Source organism: Dunckerocampus dactyliophorus, chromosome 8 (assembly GCF_027744805.1).
Source record: "Dunckerocampus dactyliophorus isolate RoL2022-P2 chromosome 8, RoL_Ddac_1.1, whole genome shotgun sequence".
NCBI lineage: Eukaryota > Metazoa > Chordata > Actinopteri > Syngnathiformes > Syngnathidae > Dunckerocampus > Dunckerocampus dactyliophorus.
The window spans coordinates 27,400,790-27,420,406 of NC_072826.1; the positions used below are offsets into that span (position 1 = coordinate 27,400,790).

Consider the following 19,617-nt stretch of genomic DNA (forward strand, 5'->3'; position numbering starts at 1 on the left):
TAATCCAATAAAAGTCCATCTGATGTAAGATAAAATTGGAAAAAATGGGCGTGCACAATACTTTTAGGGTAGGACTAATCATTTTACATGGGTATAGATTGATTTGTGGTGTGATTTAGAATATATGAAAATTTTTTAACAAACTCTCTTTGAGCCCTATGAAATCCGTTTTATTATTTCCCAAATTCCATTTTATCCATTTTATTTTTTTTAGAATTCAGTTTTTTACCTTTTCCACTTATTCGACCAGCATAGAGTGTGTGCTATTTGGGTTAGTGAATAAAATGCAAAAATCCTTCCATTTATTGATGCAATACATCATTGGCCCATTTTGTCCAGCCATTGAGAAATGGATGTAGCTTAGCTAACTTTTCTAATGGGGTGTCAGCCTCAGCACATATTGCTACAAAGTCTTCAACAATGCCCGTGTAATGCCCGTGCTTGTGATTAAGAAAGATGTAGCCACAGATGTCATTCCAAACGCGTTATTAATGTAAGATATTTTAATGACACCCTTATTTTGTTTACACAGTTAGACAAATGTGACAAAGAGCGCTCTTATTTTGAAGGCCATTATCGTGTTGGGTGTGTTGAGAACCTGCACGTCATCAGTGGGCATTGTAAAATGGTCCTTACATTAAAGCAGTAAAACACAACACGTTGAAAATATACTCATCCAATATACTCATCCAGCCACACAGCTGCACTAGTTAACTAAGCGAACCCCGCTAGCTTCCATTCATGCTCCGTAGCAGACGCGTTTCCAAGGTTTTTCAACATGTCTAGTAGTGTCCCAATTATTTGCAACCGGTGGTTAGAGCAGCACTTCCCGTGCGAGCTCCCGACACCATGACACAGCAGTGAGAGGGAACTACCGCTGTAACTACGGAGCCGAATATCCGATGTCCAACATGTCTGCATGGTGGTGTTGTGTTTTCTTCTTCTTGCGGGTGGCGCGAGTCGAGTGGCAGCCAGCTTTGAGGCGCATTACAGCACCTACCATGTTGGAGTGTGGCTCAGAGTTACGAACGTGATATGGCAACCGGATCGGCCCGATCTCGTGGCGGAAGCCAAACTAAAAAATTATCTGCCCAAAAGTTTATTTTTTAATGATTACGTATTTACCAGGGGCCTTTGGAATCGTCTAAGGCAGCCCTGGCCAATAGCACTCATCATAAATAAATATACAGTTAATCCATGTGATCGGTATCGCTATTGACCGATCTCACTCAGGGATGATTGGTATCGCAATAAGCAGCATAAAACCCCGATCGGCGCATCCCTAGTATTTAACCGTAGTCAGTGATTTAGTGACTGACAGAATTGTTTGTAAATTGTTGACCCAAAACACTACAATATTATAATAATAATAACTAATAATAATAACTACAATATTGTGGAATGAATATCCATAGTTGCTGCATAGTGACAGGAAAGTATCCACCACCTCACCTGCCATGTCCAAGTGGCTTCATGCCAAATTGCTCCATTTCAGGTACTACTCTATGAATTACTAGCACCACCTGCACGGAACCAGAACCAGTGGAAATGATAGACTGGCGTGGTCTTCCTTCACAGATGAGTGGCCTCTGCCAACAAATACTGAGCCAATGTTTGCATGAGCAATTTTGCAGGATATTCTTGCAAAACTATTTGAAAAAGCCGTTGTACACATCCCTTGAAAATAATATGCGCCAACGTAGTAACGCTGACTGTGTTGAAGTCGTACATCAGTGCACATCTGGCTTGGTTGTGGGATGCATCCTTGCAGGGGATTGCACATGCACACACTCATGATGTGAGATCCCAGGTTCCCAAAGTGGGGTACGCAAACCCCCGAGGTTCTACCGATTGTCGTAGGGGGTAGGTGAATAAAAATGAAAAACAATGAACCACTCATAATCACGAGTGCGCCCGAATGCTTCACGGCACAAGGAGAACAAGCAGAAAGGAGACAGAGCATGAAGTAGTTCCTCGTGTGCATTATATGAACAAATAAGTAATTTTAATGATTATTTTGTATCTTGATTTCATTCACATTGGAAACCTGTCAAAATGTGTGGGGATTCCCCTGAAAATGAGGCTTTATCGTTGGTTGTATGTATTTTTGTAGTTTGTATATGGCTTTATCATGATTGTTAAACTTTCCCCTTTATGTTCAGTATTTCAAGGTAATTAATATAAAAAACGTTTACATTTTTCAAGTGTGCAGGAGTAGCGGGTACAGGGGCTTCAGGTCTGAAGGACTATGTAACTGTACAAAGTTTGAGAACCACTGTGCTAGATCATTTGATTGACTTCCCTTTGCTTTGGAGAATAGAGTAGATAGATAGGTACGGATTTTGTATCATTTTTAATATACAGAAGAGTCACAACGGTAGTGTTGGCCTTCAAAAATACATAGAACTCCAGAAGCAGCACAACAGACTCCCTCAATGTGATGGAACCCAGTGAAGCCTGAATGTGCTGAGGAAAGCTTTTTCCAATTGGGAGCCTTGTTTCCCTGTCAAGCATCACATGAAACACACACACACACACACACACACACGCGCACACACACACACACACACACACACACGCATCTCTCCGACCGTCTGCATTTGTCTCATTGATCACTGGTTCCGTTCCGTGTCTTTTACAGCAATCACTGTTTCTCGCCACTTTTCAGGACATCCTGTTGTTTTTGTGGACTCTTTCATTGCATGTCCAGCATGGGAGCAAAGTCTAGCACATGTAACCTCTATGTACACACACACACACACACCTGCAGCTGGGACTGCCAGGGCAAATACACAAATATACTTAGCATGGCTTTGACTGGCTGCCATGGGTCCAATAATCCTGACTGGACACTTGGTACTGTATACTGCACTCGGCTGTTAATATTAACAGTGATCAAACACACTGGGTGCACACTTCAAAGTGTTCAACTGTAATGGCGAAATCTGCAAGTGATGGGTTTTAAATAGCTGCAAATAAGTAAATATAGAAAGAATTGGACAAGGTATCTGAAGTAGTGTCAGTCTCTGCAAAAGCTATTGTGATATTATACTTGTATTATTAAATTGTTATTTCTTATGGTGGCATCAGGCCAAAGCTGCTTGCTCTTGACATGTTCATTAGTTAGGACGATTTTACTGTAAATGTTTAACCAGTCTGTTTTGATTTATATACATTATACGATATAATAACATACCGTCTAATTATGTAAATTGTTAAAAAAGTGGTAAATTAATTTCTATTCTTCCAGGATGCTGAAATAATTTATTGAAATCAAACACTTCACATTTCAAAGTAAAAGCCAACCGTGCCGCGTTGTCATAGAGCATGGAAAGATGATTGATTTTTGCATCAATGACACAAACGTGGTATGAAATGTGCAGCACAGTGGAAGAGTGCTTCGTACTGCTGCCTCACAGCTAAATGCTTCGGGGTTTGACTCAGGCCTGACGTGGACTTTGCATGTTGTCTGTGTGCCGAGTACAATACATCCCAGGTTATTCTAGGGGTTACCTTCTGAGCCTACCAGCGACTGGCGAAAGTCAGCAAGTAATTGATAACAGCCATAAAAATGTCTGTTTTAGATTTTTTTCCCCATTACATTAGATTCAGCCCAGAACCCTCCCCTTCTCTCTTCAGTTGCCATTGTTCACTTGTGACGGAAGCTAACAGGCTAACTGCTAAATAAACAATACGGATTTAAAGCTTAAGTACGCTTAGATACTTTGATTTATTGCGCTCAAGGAACACAGTGCAACATTTGAACGCTTGATGAAAAACATAATCAGTGAAGCATAAAGACATAAAGGCGTACAAAGTGTGGGCTTTTTTAACACTGGTCCATTTTACCTGTATGGTCACATGTTTTTAAGTGATTACCAACTTGGGCTGAATGAGATGTGTTTTCTACGGAAAAGACTGCCTATTTTGAGAGAGAAAAAAAAATAGCGTGCAAATTTGCGGGGCAGAAAATGCGGAATGGCACACAAATCACTGAACTCCTTCTTCCTCCCACACTCAATCACAAACAATCAATCAGGTCAATTGAACATTGTACTGTAAATGTGCATAGCAGTGCAGGTTGTCCGTACGGTGTACAGTATGCAATACAGTATGCTTGTGATGGACAGAAGATGGGTGCAGGTGTGTCCTGCCTGTCAGTAAAAGTAAACTGGGATTGGTTTTGCAACCCTCAGGTGGTGACAAAGCAGCAGAGAAGGCAGATGAAGGATTCCAAATGACTTTTTACAAAAGGACTGCTTTGAAATACTGATGATTCTTAGTGTCATCCACTGTCCTAATGACAAACTACATTCATTAATATTCATATATTTGTGTGTCATGCGTAAGGAGGTCATTCTTGCCGGTGTTGGGTCCCAGTAGTTCCCATTGACCCAGATCAAGGTCCTTATCTACTTGGGGTTTTCAGCCCAAAATGCTGAGTTTGATCCGTTGCTGACAGACTGGACTTATATTTTAAGCGCCCATCTTTAATAGAAATATTTGGTACCCGGCCTACATTTTGCTTTGCTAAAGTAGGACCGCATGTTCTCCTGGTGGCTTGATGTCAACATGTCCCTGCTGCATTGTCTGCTCCACTTACCTCTGCTTATCCATACTGTATATCTACACAGTAATTATACAGTATATCTACACACTATCTACAGTATATGGTATAGCTACAGTATCTATACAATGACACAAGATATAATGATACAATGATACAAGATACAATGATATGACCATACAAGATACAATAATACAATGATACAAGATATAATTATGCAGTGATACAGGATGTAATGATGCAATAATACAAGATATAATGATACAATGATACAAGATACAATGATACGACCATACAAGATACAATAATACAATGATACAAGATATAATTATGCAGTGATACAGGATGTAATGATGCAATAATACAAGATATAATGATACAGTGATACAAGATCTAACGATACAATGATACAATGATGCAATAATGCAGTGATACAACGATACAAGATATAATTATGCAGTGATACAGGATGTAATGATGCAATAATACAAGATATAATGATACAGTGATACAAGATCTAACGATACAATGATACAAAATACAATGATGCAATAATGCAGTGATACAACGATACAAGATATAATTATATAAGATACAATGCAACGATACAAGATATGTTGTATAATGATACAGTGATGCAATGATACAAGATATGATACACTGACACAATGATACAAGATACAATGATGCAATGATGTAAAATACAATGTTACAAGATATAATGATACAATGATGCAATGATACAATGTTACAAGATATAATGATACAATGGTGCAATGATACAATGATACAAGATATAATGATACAATGATGCAATGATACAATGATACATGATATAATGATACAATGATGCAATCATACAATGATACAAGATACAATGATACAATGATGCAATGATACAATGATACAAGATATAATGATACAATGATGCAATCATACAATGATACGAGATACAATGATACAATGATGCAATGATACAATGATACAAGATATAATGATACAATGATGCAATGACCTTGCTACTCACTTGTGTTGGCTACTATTTAGACAATCATGGTTGTGCCATTTTCAGTAAATCCATACTGCTGCACCATATAGCTGGACACGGACTACTCTAAGTCCCAGCCAAGATTGATTTCTATAGTGTTGTGCCTTGGGAAGATACACTGTCATGAAGATGTTTTCTGAAATGTGAGGGGTGTCATGAGGTCATGTGATGGTAATTCACATCATTAAGGACAGTGCTGAGCAGCTATGTAAAAAAAAAAAACAGACTGAGTATTTTTTTCACAGTACTTTAGAGATGGCATGGATATATGTGATACTTTTCATCCCAGTACTGTATATACTTTTATATTTCTAATGTTTGTGAATTGTGTGCACGGAATGAGTGCATGGAACTCCTGCAGGGAAGTAGGTCCTTCAAAGAGTTGTTTTCATGCGCTTGTTGGAGTTGTCCAAACCTGTTGGACCTGCAACTTGCAGGCGGACTCACAGATAGATAGACAGACAGGGTGTGTCCACAGCCACAAGACTTGCTGTGAGGACAAAACAATGCATTTGCTATCTTTCATGCTGCTTTTGCACAACCTGGAAGATGAACTTTCACACACATGAAACACCAAATATGGGAATGCAGTGTGTGTGTGTGTGTTACATGTTAAGTGTGTTGGTGTGATTTATGTGCTGGAATGCCTCGTTCACACACACAGGCTGCAAAACATTACACACTTTTAGCATGTCGGCACCTTCAGTCATGGAACACAGTCAGCAAAGAATGTCAAACAAGCACATCACTTTTATATCACCTTTATATCACGTTCATACCACGTTCATATCACATTTATACCACCTTTATAGCACTTTTATAATCACATTTATATCACACTTATATCACCTTTATATCACATCTTTATACCACTTTCATATCACATTTATATCACCTTTATAGCTCGTTTATGTGACTTTTATAATCACATTTATATCACAATTATATCACCTTTATATCACATCTTTATACCATTTTCTTATAACATTTATATCACCTTTATATCACATTTATATCACATTAATTAATAGCACACTTACATCACCTTTATATCACATCTTTATATGTACCACTTTCATATCACAATTATATCACCTTTATATCAAGTTCATACCACGTTCATATCACATTTATAGCAGTTTTATAATCATATTTATATCACACTTATATCACCTTTATATACCATCTTTATACCACTTTCACATCACACAATGAAATTGTAGATGTGTAGATTTGTAAAAACCCAATGATTTCTCAGTGAAAATGATGGTAATTGTCAGCGGCACGCAAACTTTTCATACCACTGTATATCACACCTTCATATTATATTTATATTTATATCAAACGTATATCACACTTATAATCACCATTTTAACACCTTCATATCACACCTTTTTTATCATCCGTATACCACCTTTAGATCGTGCTCATATCACATTTATATCATCTTTATATCACATTGCTATCATGTTTTAATGGGGAAAGAAGAAAGCTGAGAAGCATAATGTGTGATATATGATGAAGGTAATATGTGTGAAGACAGTCAAGTGAGGGAAATAACTAAAGTGAGGGAAATATTTGATCCCCTGCTGATTTTGAACGTTTTCAAAGACTTGAAAAGACTTCAAAGACTTTCAAAGACCTGGTTTTCAAGCTAGCTTTATTTGAATGCACAGAGGCAGAATATCAACCAAGAATCCAGAAAAAAACATGAATCAAACATAAATTATTTCTATATATACATCAGTATTGGACTGAGTAAAATAAGTATTTGATCTCCAAGCAAAAATGTGACGCAGACCTTTCTTGAGGGAACTGACGAAGCCTGCTTGGCTGAGAGACGAAACGTCTTCTAAGACAACCTGAACAGGCCAGTTGTAATCGATTTAGTGCCCTGAGAATACAATGACCTAGATGAATGAGAATATTCACAGGCATATTCTTGAGGGTCAGATTATGTATTTAATTTCAGTAATTTATTTATTTTATATAAGCTTGATCTGCCGAGGTGGTCAAGAAACTCCTCAGTGGCAGGGTCCCAGGGGTCGATGAGATCCTCCTGAAGGTCCTTAAGGCCCTGGATGCTGTGGGGTGTCTTGGTAGACATGACTCTGCAGCATCGTGTGGACGTCGGGGGTGTGGTGCCTCTTGGTAAGGTCTATTCTGGGGTTCTGGAGAGGAGGATCCGCCAGATAGCTGAATCTTGGATTCAGGAGGAACAGTGTGGTTTTTGTCCTCTGGAGTACTCTGGGAGTATGGGTTACCAGACCACCTTATTCAGGTGGTTCGCTCCTTGCATGACCGGTGTCAAGGCTTGGTCCGCATTGCCGGAAATAAGTCGGACTCGTTTCCAGTGAGGGTTGGACTCTGCCAGGGCTGCCCTTTGTCACCGATTCTGTTCATAACTTTTATGGACAGAATTTCTAGGCACAGCCAGAGTGTTGAGGGGATCCGGTTTGGTGGCTGCAGGATTGAGTCTCTGCCTTTTGCAGATTATTTGGTCCTGTTGGCTTCATCGGATCGCGATCATCAACTCTCACTGGATCGGTTTGCAGCCGAGTGTGGAGTGGCCTGGATGAGAATCAGCAATTCCAAGTCCGAGTCCATGGCTCTCACCTGGAAAACGGAGGAGTGCCATGTCAGGGTGGGTTATGAGATTCTGCCCCAAGTTGAGGAGTTTAAGTACCTTGGGGTCTTGCTCAAGAGTGAGAGAAGGATGGAACGTGAGATTGTCAGGTGGATAGGTGCGGCGTCTACAGTGATGTGGACTCTGCATTGGGCCATTGTGGGGAAGAAGGGACTGAGCTGAAAGGCAAAGCTTTCAATTTACCGGCCCTACCCTCACCTATGGTAATGAGCTTTGGGTAGTGACCGAAAGGACAAGATTGTGGGTACAAGCTGCCGAAATGAGTTTCCTCGGTAGGGTAGCTGGGTTCTCCCAGATAAGGTGAGAAGCACTGTAATCCGGGAGAAACTCGGAGTAGAACCGCTGCTCCTCCGCATTGAGAGGAGCCAGATGAGGTGGTTCAGGCATCTGGTCAGGATGCCTCCCGTATGCCTCCCTGGGGAGGTGTTCAGGGCACGTCCAGTAGGAGGCCCTGGGGGAAACCCAGGACACGTTGGAGAGACTATGTCTCTCAACTGGCCTGGGAATTCCTTGGGGTCCGCCGGGAGGAGCTGGATGAAGTAGCCGGGGAGTGGAAAGTCTGGGCTTCCCTGCTTAGGCTGCTGTCCCCGCGACCAGACCTCTGATAAGTGAAAGAAGATGGATGGATGGACGACTGTTGTTTTGTGGTTGACTATGGCCTATTATTAGTCAAAAAACATTGAAAGACAAGTCATACGTACTGTTGTGGTCACTAGGCGTCAGTAATGTTACACTGATGACAAATGGCATTACATTACATTAACTTCACAGTGCATGTAGTCTTCTTAAGTTTAGAATTACTAAATTGTAGGCTAACTAGTTAGCTCACTAGCATGCGATGCTAGTGGCGGCCGTCTCTTGTGTTCCTGCAGTGATCCTGTAGCCTGCGCATTAGCAATGTGGTGCAAACAAAGAATAATAGGAGTGTAAAAGTGACTATTGCATGTCTGCGGGGCTCTAATAATGTTAAAAAACATATTTAGAAAGTCCTAAACAGGTTTTCTATGCTCTAACTACAAAAATATTCCATTTGTTAATATTAAATCCTACTTAGTAGAAATTCACTTACCGCAGTCGGGTCTGGAACCAAATAACCGCCATCGACGATGGATTACTCTAGTAGTTTTATAGTTAGTTGTGTTATTTTTGGATTCCTTGCTCTTGGTTTCCCATGGTTGTGTTTTAGCACTTGTGTCAGATGGAAACGTATGATTCTATTGTTGTTTTGCTTCGAAAGCACAAGCGCTGACAGTTGCAATAAATGAGTGTGACAATGACTGACTTCTTTGTTGGTGCATCCTTCCTTCTGGATTACCTGAATCAAAGAACAAAGGACAATCATCTGCACAAGGACACACACACACACACACACACACACACACACACACGCAAACACACGCACACACACACACACACACGCGCGCGCAGCCCCGCCTCTGTTGCTAAGTTACTGCTGGGTCTTTCTATGTCGTCAGTCAGCCAATTGCATCACGTCGCTGACACTGCAGTGGGCGGGCCTTGTGTGTTCCACCGTGGAAGGAAACGACTTTATTTATGAGTGACATCATTTCCCGCTGATACATGTCAGCGCTGATTATGATATATTGCTCTACATTATGGGTACAGAGTCTGTATTGTACTTTATATCCCTGAAAGACAAATTGTCATCATTGCAACTTCACACATTTCAACAACAACAACAAAAACGCATTTACATTTCAACATGTACAACCACAACATGCAACATTTTGCATGTACTGCAGTAGTACTAGTACTACTAGGAGTCGGTGCAACACTAAAGTAGAATGACTAATGCAAGGTTAGATGAAATACAATTAGAATAGAAGGAAAGTAATACAATAAAATAGTAATATGCGTGTTTCCAACATCTCCTCCAGTTTCCCACTCAAACAAAATGCCATAGTAAAACATAGTTGGTGTAGCGATACAGCAGGAATGCTATTTCTTATTTGAGGTATTTTTATATTTAAAGTGGAATATAACTTTTACATTAGTTATATTAGATCAGTAGTTGAGTAGTGTAATATTTCTGCTTAAAAGATGTTTATGTTTATCTTTGGATTGAAGAGGGGCTGCTTCGTTATTGTTCATCTTGTCTCTACCGCCATCTTGTGGTTGACTTAAGAAATTACCATCAACTAGCAACAGCTCCAAGTCTACAAATAATGAATGCTCTTACCTAGAACATCATCACCAATATTGTTAAGTATATTTTTTAATAATTTGTCTTCAAACGGCTGAAGGTGTTGAAAGCAAATCATTAAAGAATTGTAAACATGACCCTTGTGATCCTAATCCTTTACCTCTTCTTGCCCCCCCCCCGTCCCCCTTCCCCTCCCGAGCTCTGCCAGCCCTCATTGTTTCCTGTTTGGGTTCTAGTAAAGTAGGTATAGTAGTTTTATATTTTTGAAAAATGCATGATCTCTTGTCGTGCACGTTTAGCCTTGCTTTATGTTGCATGTCATTTTAAAAACAACAAGCATTTTACTGTAAAATCATATCGGTGATGTGCGTTATTACTACCAAAGTTTGTTGTTAGTAATAACACACTATTTGGAAATAGACCTGAAAAGAATTTTGAATGATCAGAAAACAAGCCAGTGCTTTTGTTTGGATGACCATGACTTGTCATGAATATGTCAGTATATATAACAGCCGTGTTTGTGCAAATAAATCATAAATAAATCAAATAAATCATAAATCATCTTGAAGAAATACGTCTCATTCTGGATTTGTTTTGCTCATCACTCCATAGTCATTTTCAGCATCTGCATGCAGAAGAATCTTTGCATGGACACACATCTTTTGTGCGTCTGCTGATCTTTTATTGTCTATTTCTTTATTTCAAAGTGCATATTCATGAACATTTCAATGTAAATATGCCTGAACGTCCACGGATTTTTTTTCTAAGGTTTTTTTTGTGTTGTTCTTGTGTCTCCACCCGCAGGTGTGGTTGGAGGAGGAAGAGGAGCAGGAGGAGAACGGGGAGTTCAAAACTCCTGCTGTGTTTTGCATGCAGGCGGAGCACGCCGGAACCAGAACGTACTACTTCAGCACAGACAGCCATGAAGAACAGAAGGAGTGGATCCGAGCCATGAACGAGTCGGCAGAGGTCAACGTCAGTCCAGCGCAGAGGTGTTGCTGCTGCACGCATGCCACTATTTACGTGACAATACGTGACATGAAATCACATTCATAGAGAGGAATATTTATTTGAAATACAATATAGAGCTCAGTGATGGGGGGTGTACTGTATAAGTAAGTATAAATAAACACGTACAACACATTTCTAATATTTCTTTGTTAATTTTTAATACTACCGACTGATGTCATAGATGTGCGATGTGAAGTATACACGCCTGATCAAAATGTTTCACTCCCGTTTCTTCTTTTTGAATTTTGAAGCTCTACTTAGAACCTCCTTGAGATCCAACAGTGCAAAATGTACATTCTTGCCATTTTTCAACTGAGCAGGCGTGTATGTTACATTGTTGATGCGAAATGGATTTAGTGATGGCCAATACCAGATTTTTTGATTTGATATAGACACAGATGCTTTTTTTGGCATTTTTATTCCAATTAAACAAATGACAAATACTGGCCATTTAATACTTTAATCTGTATTTTTCAGAACGTATTAGCCATAACAAATTCCAACACTTTATTTTTGACAAAATGTAACATAGACCAACGTGATTTGGTTGAATTGCAACCAAAGATGTCCTCTTCAAAAATCCTAATCACACACATGCTTTATGGGTGTAATCCATACTCATCAATCACGAAACATATTACTTTTTTGCTTAGTGCCTCAAATGTACTTTTGAAGGAAAGAAGATATATTTTGAAACTCATTGAAACTGTGACATTATTCCAGTGGCTTATGACTATTTTTGCTGTCGTGACAAATACTTCATGTCAGGTTGTCCATAGCAATATGAATGCTAAAAGCCCATTAGTGATATTTTCCTAGCTTGTTTTCTGCGAATTGGTGGAAGAAATATAATAATAAGAGTTAAATTGTGCTATTAAAGCATTGCAATTGTAAAACGGCTTTAAAAATGACAAATTCATGGCAAAAAATAAGCGTTTGGAAACGAGCTTGCTCCTTCATAGGTGCTTTCCTGAGATGCTGCTATTATGGGGAAACAAATCCTGGGATAGTCACATGACTGTCACATGACAACCACTCCTAAATGTTTTGTTTTATGTGACTGAGGGACTTACTGTGTGGAAGTCAGCACAAAGGGCACATGTAGGACACATTTGAACACATTTGAAGGTGTTCCTTCTTATTCAAAGAAGGTTTTTGTTTGAAAACGATTTTCTGTTCTTTGTTATTCTTTTCAGAACAAATGCAGACACCGCAGATGAACTCACCCAGACCATGGTGACAAGAGACCCTGACCCAAAAACTGAACTGAAATCCCAGAGGCAATCCTCAAACACGAATGACACTTTGGAACCCGCCCAACCATCTAGTCCTTGCCCCGATCGTGACACAGTGAAAAACAACATGAGACAAAGAGAAGTTGGAGGCAAAACTGAAGATGAAGGCGGAGGACCTGGCTCTGTCCTCCATGCTGGTCCAACAAACCACCACCCAAACGGTTGGAGCAACCATTGTCCTCCCGCAACCGTACCCCAAAACTGCAACAGCCAAACCCCTCATTCCCAGGGTCACGTCAATACGTGTGCGCCGCAAAGACCGGCAGAGGGGCGTGTCAAAACACCACATGACGCAAGCGAGCAGCAGCAGAATGTCGTGCTGAGGAGGGGTTTTGTTCCCAGGACTGCCCCAGAGAGGGTGGCCCAAAGGAAAAGCTCCATGGCCCAGCTGCAGCAATGGGTCAATCAGCGGAGAGGCATGGCGTCCCAGGAGGACATCAACAGGTACACAACCTCTCTGAAGTACTGTAAACATACTGCAATACACTGACGTTACTGCAGTGCGGTACATTTTCTATCCCGCTTGTCCTCACTAGGGGTAATGTGGTCTTAGATAGGTCTCGCTTTACAATAGTCTCACTCTGAAAAGATAGTAGTCTCTCTTTACGGTTGTCTTGCTGTACGATAGTCTCGCCTTACAAAGACAGCCTCAGTGGGTTTTGAGGAGCACTGGCAGCGAGGTGTTATTGAGTGATCATGGTGAGCATCCTCTGCAGTGGTGTAATACTTCTGTGCTTCATACTGGCCATTGTTTTTAATATTTTGGTGACATCATTTAGCTACACAACAAACTTAAAGCTCCTGAACGATACTATTATTAAAAAGTACCACAGTAATGTATTTCAAGCGTGTTGCCCAACGTCTAGCCTTCATTGACAGACACTTGAATGCATCCATCCGCCTTTCAGCGGGGGCAACAATGCAAATTCAACCTATCACTGTATCACTGCGCTTAATTTTGTCCAATTTCCCTGCAAATTTTTGGACCTATCGTCCCTGAGGTACCGTTCGTGGGCGTACATCTATGCACAGAAATGCTGCCTTCCTCCGATTTGTTGGAATGTAAACAGAAGTCCAACTGGTGGACCACAGAAGACAATAAGGGAGGAGAAGAGAGATCATTAAAGTGAAAGTTCAAGTAGTAAGTTAGAGTTAAGTTAAAGTAAAGTTCAAATACAATTCAAGTAAAGTTCAATTAGTAAGTTCAAGTAGTAAGTTCACCTAAAGTTCAAGTAGTAAGTACAAGTTAAGTTCAAGAAGTAAGTTCATGTTAAGTTCAATATTGAGATGCTGGAAAACCCTCCAATGTGGCTGAATGACAACAATTCTGCAAAGACGAGTGGGCCAAAATTCCTCCACAGCGCTGTAAGAGACTCATTGCTATTTATCACAAACACTTGATTGCAGTTGTTGCTGCTAAGGGTGGCCCAACCAATTTTTAGGTTGAGGTTTTTTCACACAGAGTCATGTAAGTTTGGATTTTTTTTCTGCCTTAATAATAAAAAGTTGGATTTCAGAACTGCACTTTGTGTTCAGTTGTGTTGTCATTGACTGACATCTACATTTGTTTGATGATCTGAAACATTTAAGTGTGACAACCATGCAAAAAAATAAGAACCCAAGAAGGGGGCAAACATTTCAAGTTTGTCAAGTCAGACAGAAGCAATCAGCTCTTCTTTTTGAAGGACTACATTCTTTGTTCACACAGCAATTGTAATGTCATGTTCACTGTTCAAGTGCTGCTGCATAATGTATGCATGCATTGACACATTTTATGTTTACAACTGTTTGCAAACACACCAAAGTCATACACTCAATGATGTAAACAATCATCATGCATCTAATTTTCATTTTCCTGTTCTTCCAGTCCGTCATGTTACTACCCAGTGAGTCAAGGGGTGGACTACTACGGCTACCCGAGTGGCTCGCAGTATTTGGAGGAATACCCGCTGTACCCGCCAGGAGTGCGACCTGATAGCATCTGCTCGGTCTCCGCTGTGGGCGGGTATGACCACCGCTGGGCTGTTGAGGATAAGCGACGCTCGCTGAGGGATGGGCCTCACCAGCTGTATGAGCCGCCCACCCCTAGGGACTCTTGGGGCGCCCAGTACTACGGTGGAGTAGAAAAATCTTTGCGACGGCTTTCCATCCAGCCACGTTCCAGGTCTGTGCCGAGGTCACCATCGCTGTCTTCTGGGGGGGCTTACTCACCTGTGTCACACAACTTTGCCTCACCGGCTCGATCGCCGTCTGCCCGCTTGGACTGGTTTTCGGGAAGGATGAGGGACGACATGGTCTATGCCGATCCATCGGTCTATAACCTAAGGAGATCACTCAGCTCGCCAAAGGTGAGGTACAGGTGAATACACAGATGACCTAAACAAGATGTAGCTTTACGAGGAGAATGAACATTTTAAACTTTAGTCACATCCAAATCAAATGAAAGAAGAGCACTTTGCGGTACACACGGTCATCCAAAAAAGAGATGGAAGAAAGAATGAGAGACTAATGTGAGAATCTTACCCTCCTCCAGTCTAACAACCTTGATGTCATTCTTGCCTCCATCTTTCCTTCTTGTGGTCTTCCTTTCCTTTAGTATGACTACCCAGGTGATAGGAGGTCCATAGGTCATGGATTATACCACTACAACTACCCTGCATCCCCTTCCATCCACAGTAAAATGGTACGTGCTGCACCGTGCTGCAACGCTTTGCATACACAGAACACAGAAACCCTAGCGTGCTTTTCATGCTCTTTGATGTCAAACTTCCAATGTCAGCTCCGACTTGTGCTGCTCCTTTCTCCGTCCTACCCACCTTCACATTACTTTCCGTCACTCTTACGCTCTGTTTTCCTGGTAGTACGACACCCTTTCTTACCCTGTGCTCAACCTTGCATGAAGTTTGGGTGTATGTGTGAATGTGTGTGGGTTCAAAACAAACCAAACCAAACAATTTTGATTTCGTTGAATTTAGCTTGAATTTATACATGTTACACACCAAGAAAATATTTACCTTATGCAAGCATCTTGAAGGAATTGATTGCAGCAGGTTCCTCCAGCTCCCTTGAGGTCGTCAACATTCCAGTATGCTGGCTAGGGATGTAAATCTCCTTGTGATAGACCCTAGATATGCCCATTGTCATTGGGGGCACGTGACTCACAATTACGAGCGCACCTGAAAGCCTCATAGCACAGAGCGCACCGTCATAGCAGAAAGGAGGAAGTAGACACGGCATGAAGTTCTTCATTGCTCTGTGTGCGTTATATAAATAAGTAAGTTTCATGATTTTGTTGTGTATTAAGAGTGTTTAATCTTGAAGGTTTAATTTATAATTTACAGGCCGCACGGTGGTTGAGTGGTTAGCATGTTGGCCAACACTAACAGCCTGGAGATCGGGAAGACCTGGGTTTGATTCTCCCTTGGGCATTTCTGTGTAGAGTTTGCATGTTCTCCCCGTGTGCGCATGGGTTTTCTCCGGGTACTCCGGCTTCCTCCCACATTCCAAAAAGGTGAGGTTTATTGGCGACTCTAAAATTGTCCATAGGTATGAATGTGAGTGTGAATGGTTGTTTGTCTATATGTGCCCTGCGATTGGCGGACGACCAGTCCAGGTTGTACCCCGCCTGTCGCCCGAAGTCAGCTGGGATAGGCTCCAGCATACCCCCGCGACCCTAATGAGGATAAGCGGTATAGAAAATGGATGGATGCACTGTACACTGCACTGTAAAAACCTGTCAATGTATGTGCGAGTCAGGACAAGAGAGTGGAGATTCCCCTTAAAATGAGGTTTTATCGCTGCTTGTCTGTATTTTTGTACATTGGATACTACTTTACCTTTCGATTTGGTGTTAAATTAATGATCAGATTTAAATTATAGCGATTGGAAGTGGACAAAACATCCAACATCCGGCTGAAATAGAAGATATGTCGGACATCTTATCTATTTATCAGCACTCATGTAAAACTTTTATCAAAATTTGTGCATGCACAATACAAATTTTTGAACCGGAATTACTTACTATAAAATTAATGAACCAATTAATCATGTTTAATATTTTAATGTAATGAAATGTAAACATGGTTCATGTTTTTTAAGTGTGCAGCAGTAGGGGGTACATTGCTTCAAGTCAAATGTCTGAATGGGTACGCCACTGTAAAAAGTTTGGGAACCACTGACGATTCAAGTCAAATCTAGATACGCAGAATGACTGATACAATTCTATGCAGTGTACAAACGATACGATTCAATTCTACGGTTAATTTTGTTTGTTGGTGTAGACGTTAATCTTACATTGTAAAATAATGACATCAATTATATGAAAGTGGCATTCTTACAGTATTTTCGAATGTGTAAAAGAGCACATCATATCCCCAAGCATGCTGTCAGGCACTGGCCAAAATAAAGTCAACAGAATAACATCCATCCATCTTGTACGCCGCTTATCCTCAATAGGGTTGCCGGTATGTTGGAGCCTATCCCAGCTGACCAGGGCACATATAGACAAACAACCATTCACTCTCACATGGATTTTTGAGTTGCCAATCAACCTAACATGGATGTTTTTGGAATGTGGGAGGAAACCAGAGTACCTGGAGAAAACCCACGCACACACAGGGAGAACATGCAAACGACACACAGAGGTGCCCAACGGAGATTCGGACCCAGATCTTCGCCATCTCCTGACTGTGTGGCCAACAGGCTAATTGCTAGGCCACCATGCGGCCCCAACAGAATAACATGTCAAATGTATTTATTGTTTAGACACAGACTTGCTGAGTGAACGGCCAGCTATGACACCGGCCGGCTGCCGCCAGCTTGCTCGCAGCCGGCACGTTTCGCCGGCAAACCCAAGCTCTTGCGTTGTTTATAAGACACTGTCAACCGATTGCTTCTCTTGTGATACCTGGTACATGTCTCCACAATCGATTAATCTCGAGATTTATGGCTGATTAATATTGATACAGCATTTTTTAAAAGGCTAATCAGAGTCGTTAGCTCCTCAAACTGGATATCCGGTCGCATCGGTTTATCGTTCACATCCCTAATGCTGGCACTATATCCCGCCCTCTTCCTGCTTTTAATATGTAAACTATGCTCACGTAACACACGCACTAGCTATGTTTGTTGTCAGATAATAAGAGCGATGTGGCAAAGTTTAGCTATGAATGTTAGCTATGATGGAATGTCTAGCCTATCATAACAACAGCATGACTGTAAATTGTTCATTGCCTTTCTGAGACTGCTTTTGTGTGTGTGGATGCACCACGGAGTGTTACGGAAACCTATGTGAACGATACGGAAACCTACATTACGGAAACCTACGTGAAAATTATATAAACCTACATGAACGATACGGAAACCTACGTAAATGTTACACAAACTTACGTGAACCTACAGAAATCTACGTGATCATTCCCGGAAACCTACGTGAACGTTACAGAAAGCTACATTACACAAATCTATGTGAAAGTTACAGAAACTTACGTGAACATTACGAAAACCTACGCGTACTGTACCAAAACCTATGTAAACGTTATGGAAATCGTGAATGTTACGGAAATCTATGTGAAAGTTACAGAAACTTACGTGAATGTTACGGAAACCTACATCAACATTAGTCAAACCTATGCTACGGAAATGTATGCAAAAGTTACAGAAACCGACGCAAACATTACAGAAACCTCCGTTATGGATATCTACATTACGGAAATCTATGTGAAAGTTATAGAAACCTACGTGAATGTTACGGAAACCTATGTTACGGAAATCTACGTGAAAGTTACAGAAAGCTACATGACTGGGACAGACGTCCACGTGAACGTTACAGAAATGGACGTTACGGAAATCTACGTGAAAGTTAAACAATCCTACGTGAACGTCATCAAAACCTATGTAAATGTTACGGAAAATCAACGTCAACTTTATGGAAACTTACGGTACAGAAATCTATGTGAACGTTACAGAACCCTACATGACCATTACAGAAATCCACGTGAACATTACGAAAACCTACGTGAAAGTTTGGTAAATCTATGTGAACGTTAAGAAAAACTACATTACGGAAATCTATGTGAAAGTTACAGAAGCGTTACAGAAACCTATGTTAATGTTACGGAAACCTATGTTAACATTACCGAAACCTATTTAAACATTACGGAAAGCCACGTGAATGTTACGGAAACCTACGTTATGGAAATCTAAATTACCATGAAAGAAACCTTGTGAGTATTACAGAAAACTATGTTACGGAAATCCACTTGAACATTACGGACACCTACATGAGCGTTACAGAAATCTGAGTGAAGGTTTTGGAAATCTACACGACTACCAGGCAGCTTTCAGTTCCCAATCATCTTATTCAGGCGGAACAAAAATGTACGGCAATGTTTCCGCAGTATAACTAGTAATTGTGAAAAATAAGACTTTTTTTTGTACATTCCTTCCTGTAAACTACTCTTGGTCACGCATGCAAGCTGCCAATGGTGTTCTTTTACTTCTTGGTTGAAAAACATGTCATGTTGACCCAGCTGCAATCAGTCCCTTTAATCAATCCCTAGCCGCGTTCATCGGAGACGTCTACATTTACTTCATTTGGGAAACATGTGACACATAAAAGGACATGATGCTATCATCTTACTGCAACTGACAGAGTAGATCATAGTTAGTGTTTCTTCTACATGACAGTACAATTGCTGTCGGAACAGAGAATGTAGTCCTTATTTTCAGAAGAAGAGTTGATTGCTTATGTCTGACTTGACAAACTTAAATGTGTGTGTGTGTGTGTGTGTGTGTGTGTGTTCACCATCTTTCGTCTCAGGATGACATGTTAGACCATCAACTTCAGCGCAACTTGGATTATTTAGACCAGCAGGTAGGCGCCTA

The 19,617-nt window shown here is 40.8% G+C and overlaps 1 protein-coding gene across 18 annotated transcripts in view; it reads left to right on the forward strand.

Moving 5' to 3' along the window:
- Window positions 1-19,617, forward strand: part of plekha6 (pleckstrin homology domain containing, family A member 6) — a 90,179-nt gene that overhangs the window by 37,128 nt on the left and 33,434 nt on the right. For 10 of the 18 annotated variants that reach the window (XM_054785965.1, XM_054785964.1, XM_054785966.1 and 7 more), the window contains 5 exons: window positions 11,231-11,418; window positions 12,634-13,176; window positions 14,600-15,080; window positions 15,329-15,415; window positions 19,553-19,606. In XM_054785965.1, the coding sequence (XP_054641940.1) occupies window positions 11,231-11,418; window positions 12,634-13,176; window positions 14,600-15,080; window positions 15,329-15,415; window positions 19,553-19,606 (1,353 nt within the window). The remainder of the gene's footprint in view (window positions 1-11,230; window positions 11,419-12,633; window positions 13,177-14,599; window positions 15,081-15,328; window positions 15,416-19,552; window positions 19,607-19,617) is intronic. The other 8 variants (XM_054785962.1, XM_054785971.1, XM_054785976.1 and 5 more) reach the window with 5 other exon arrangements.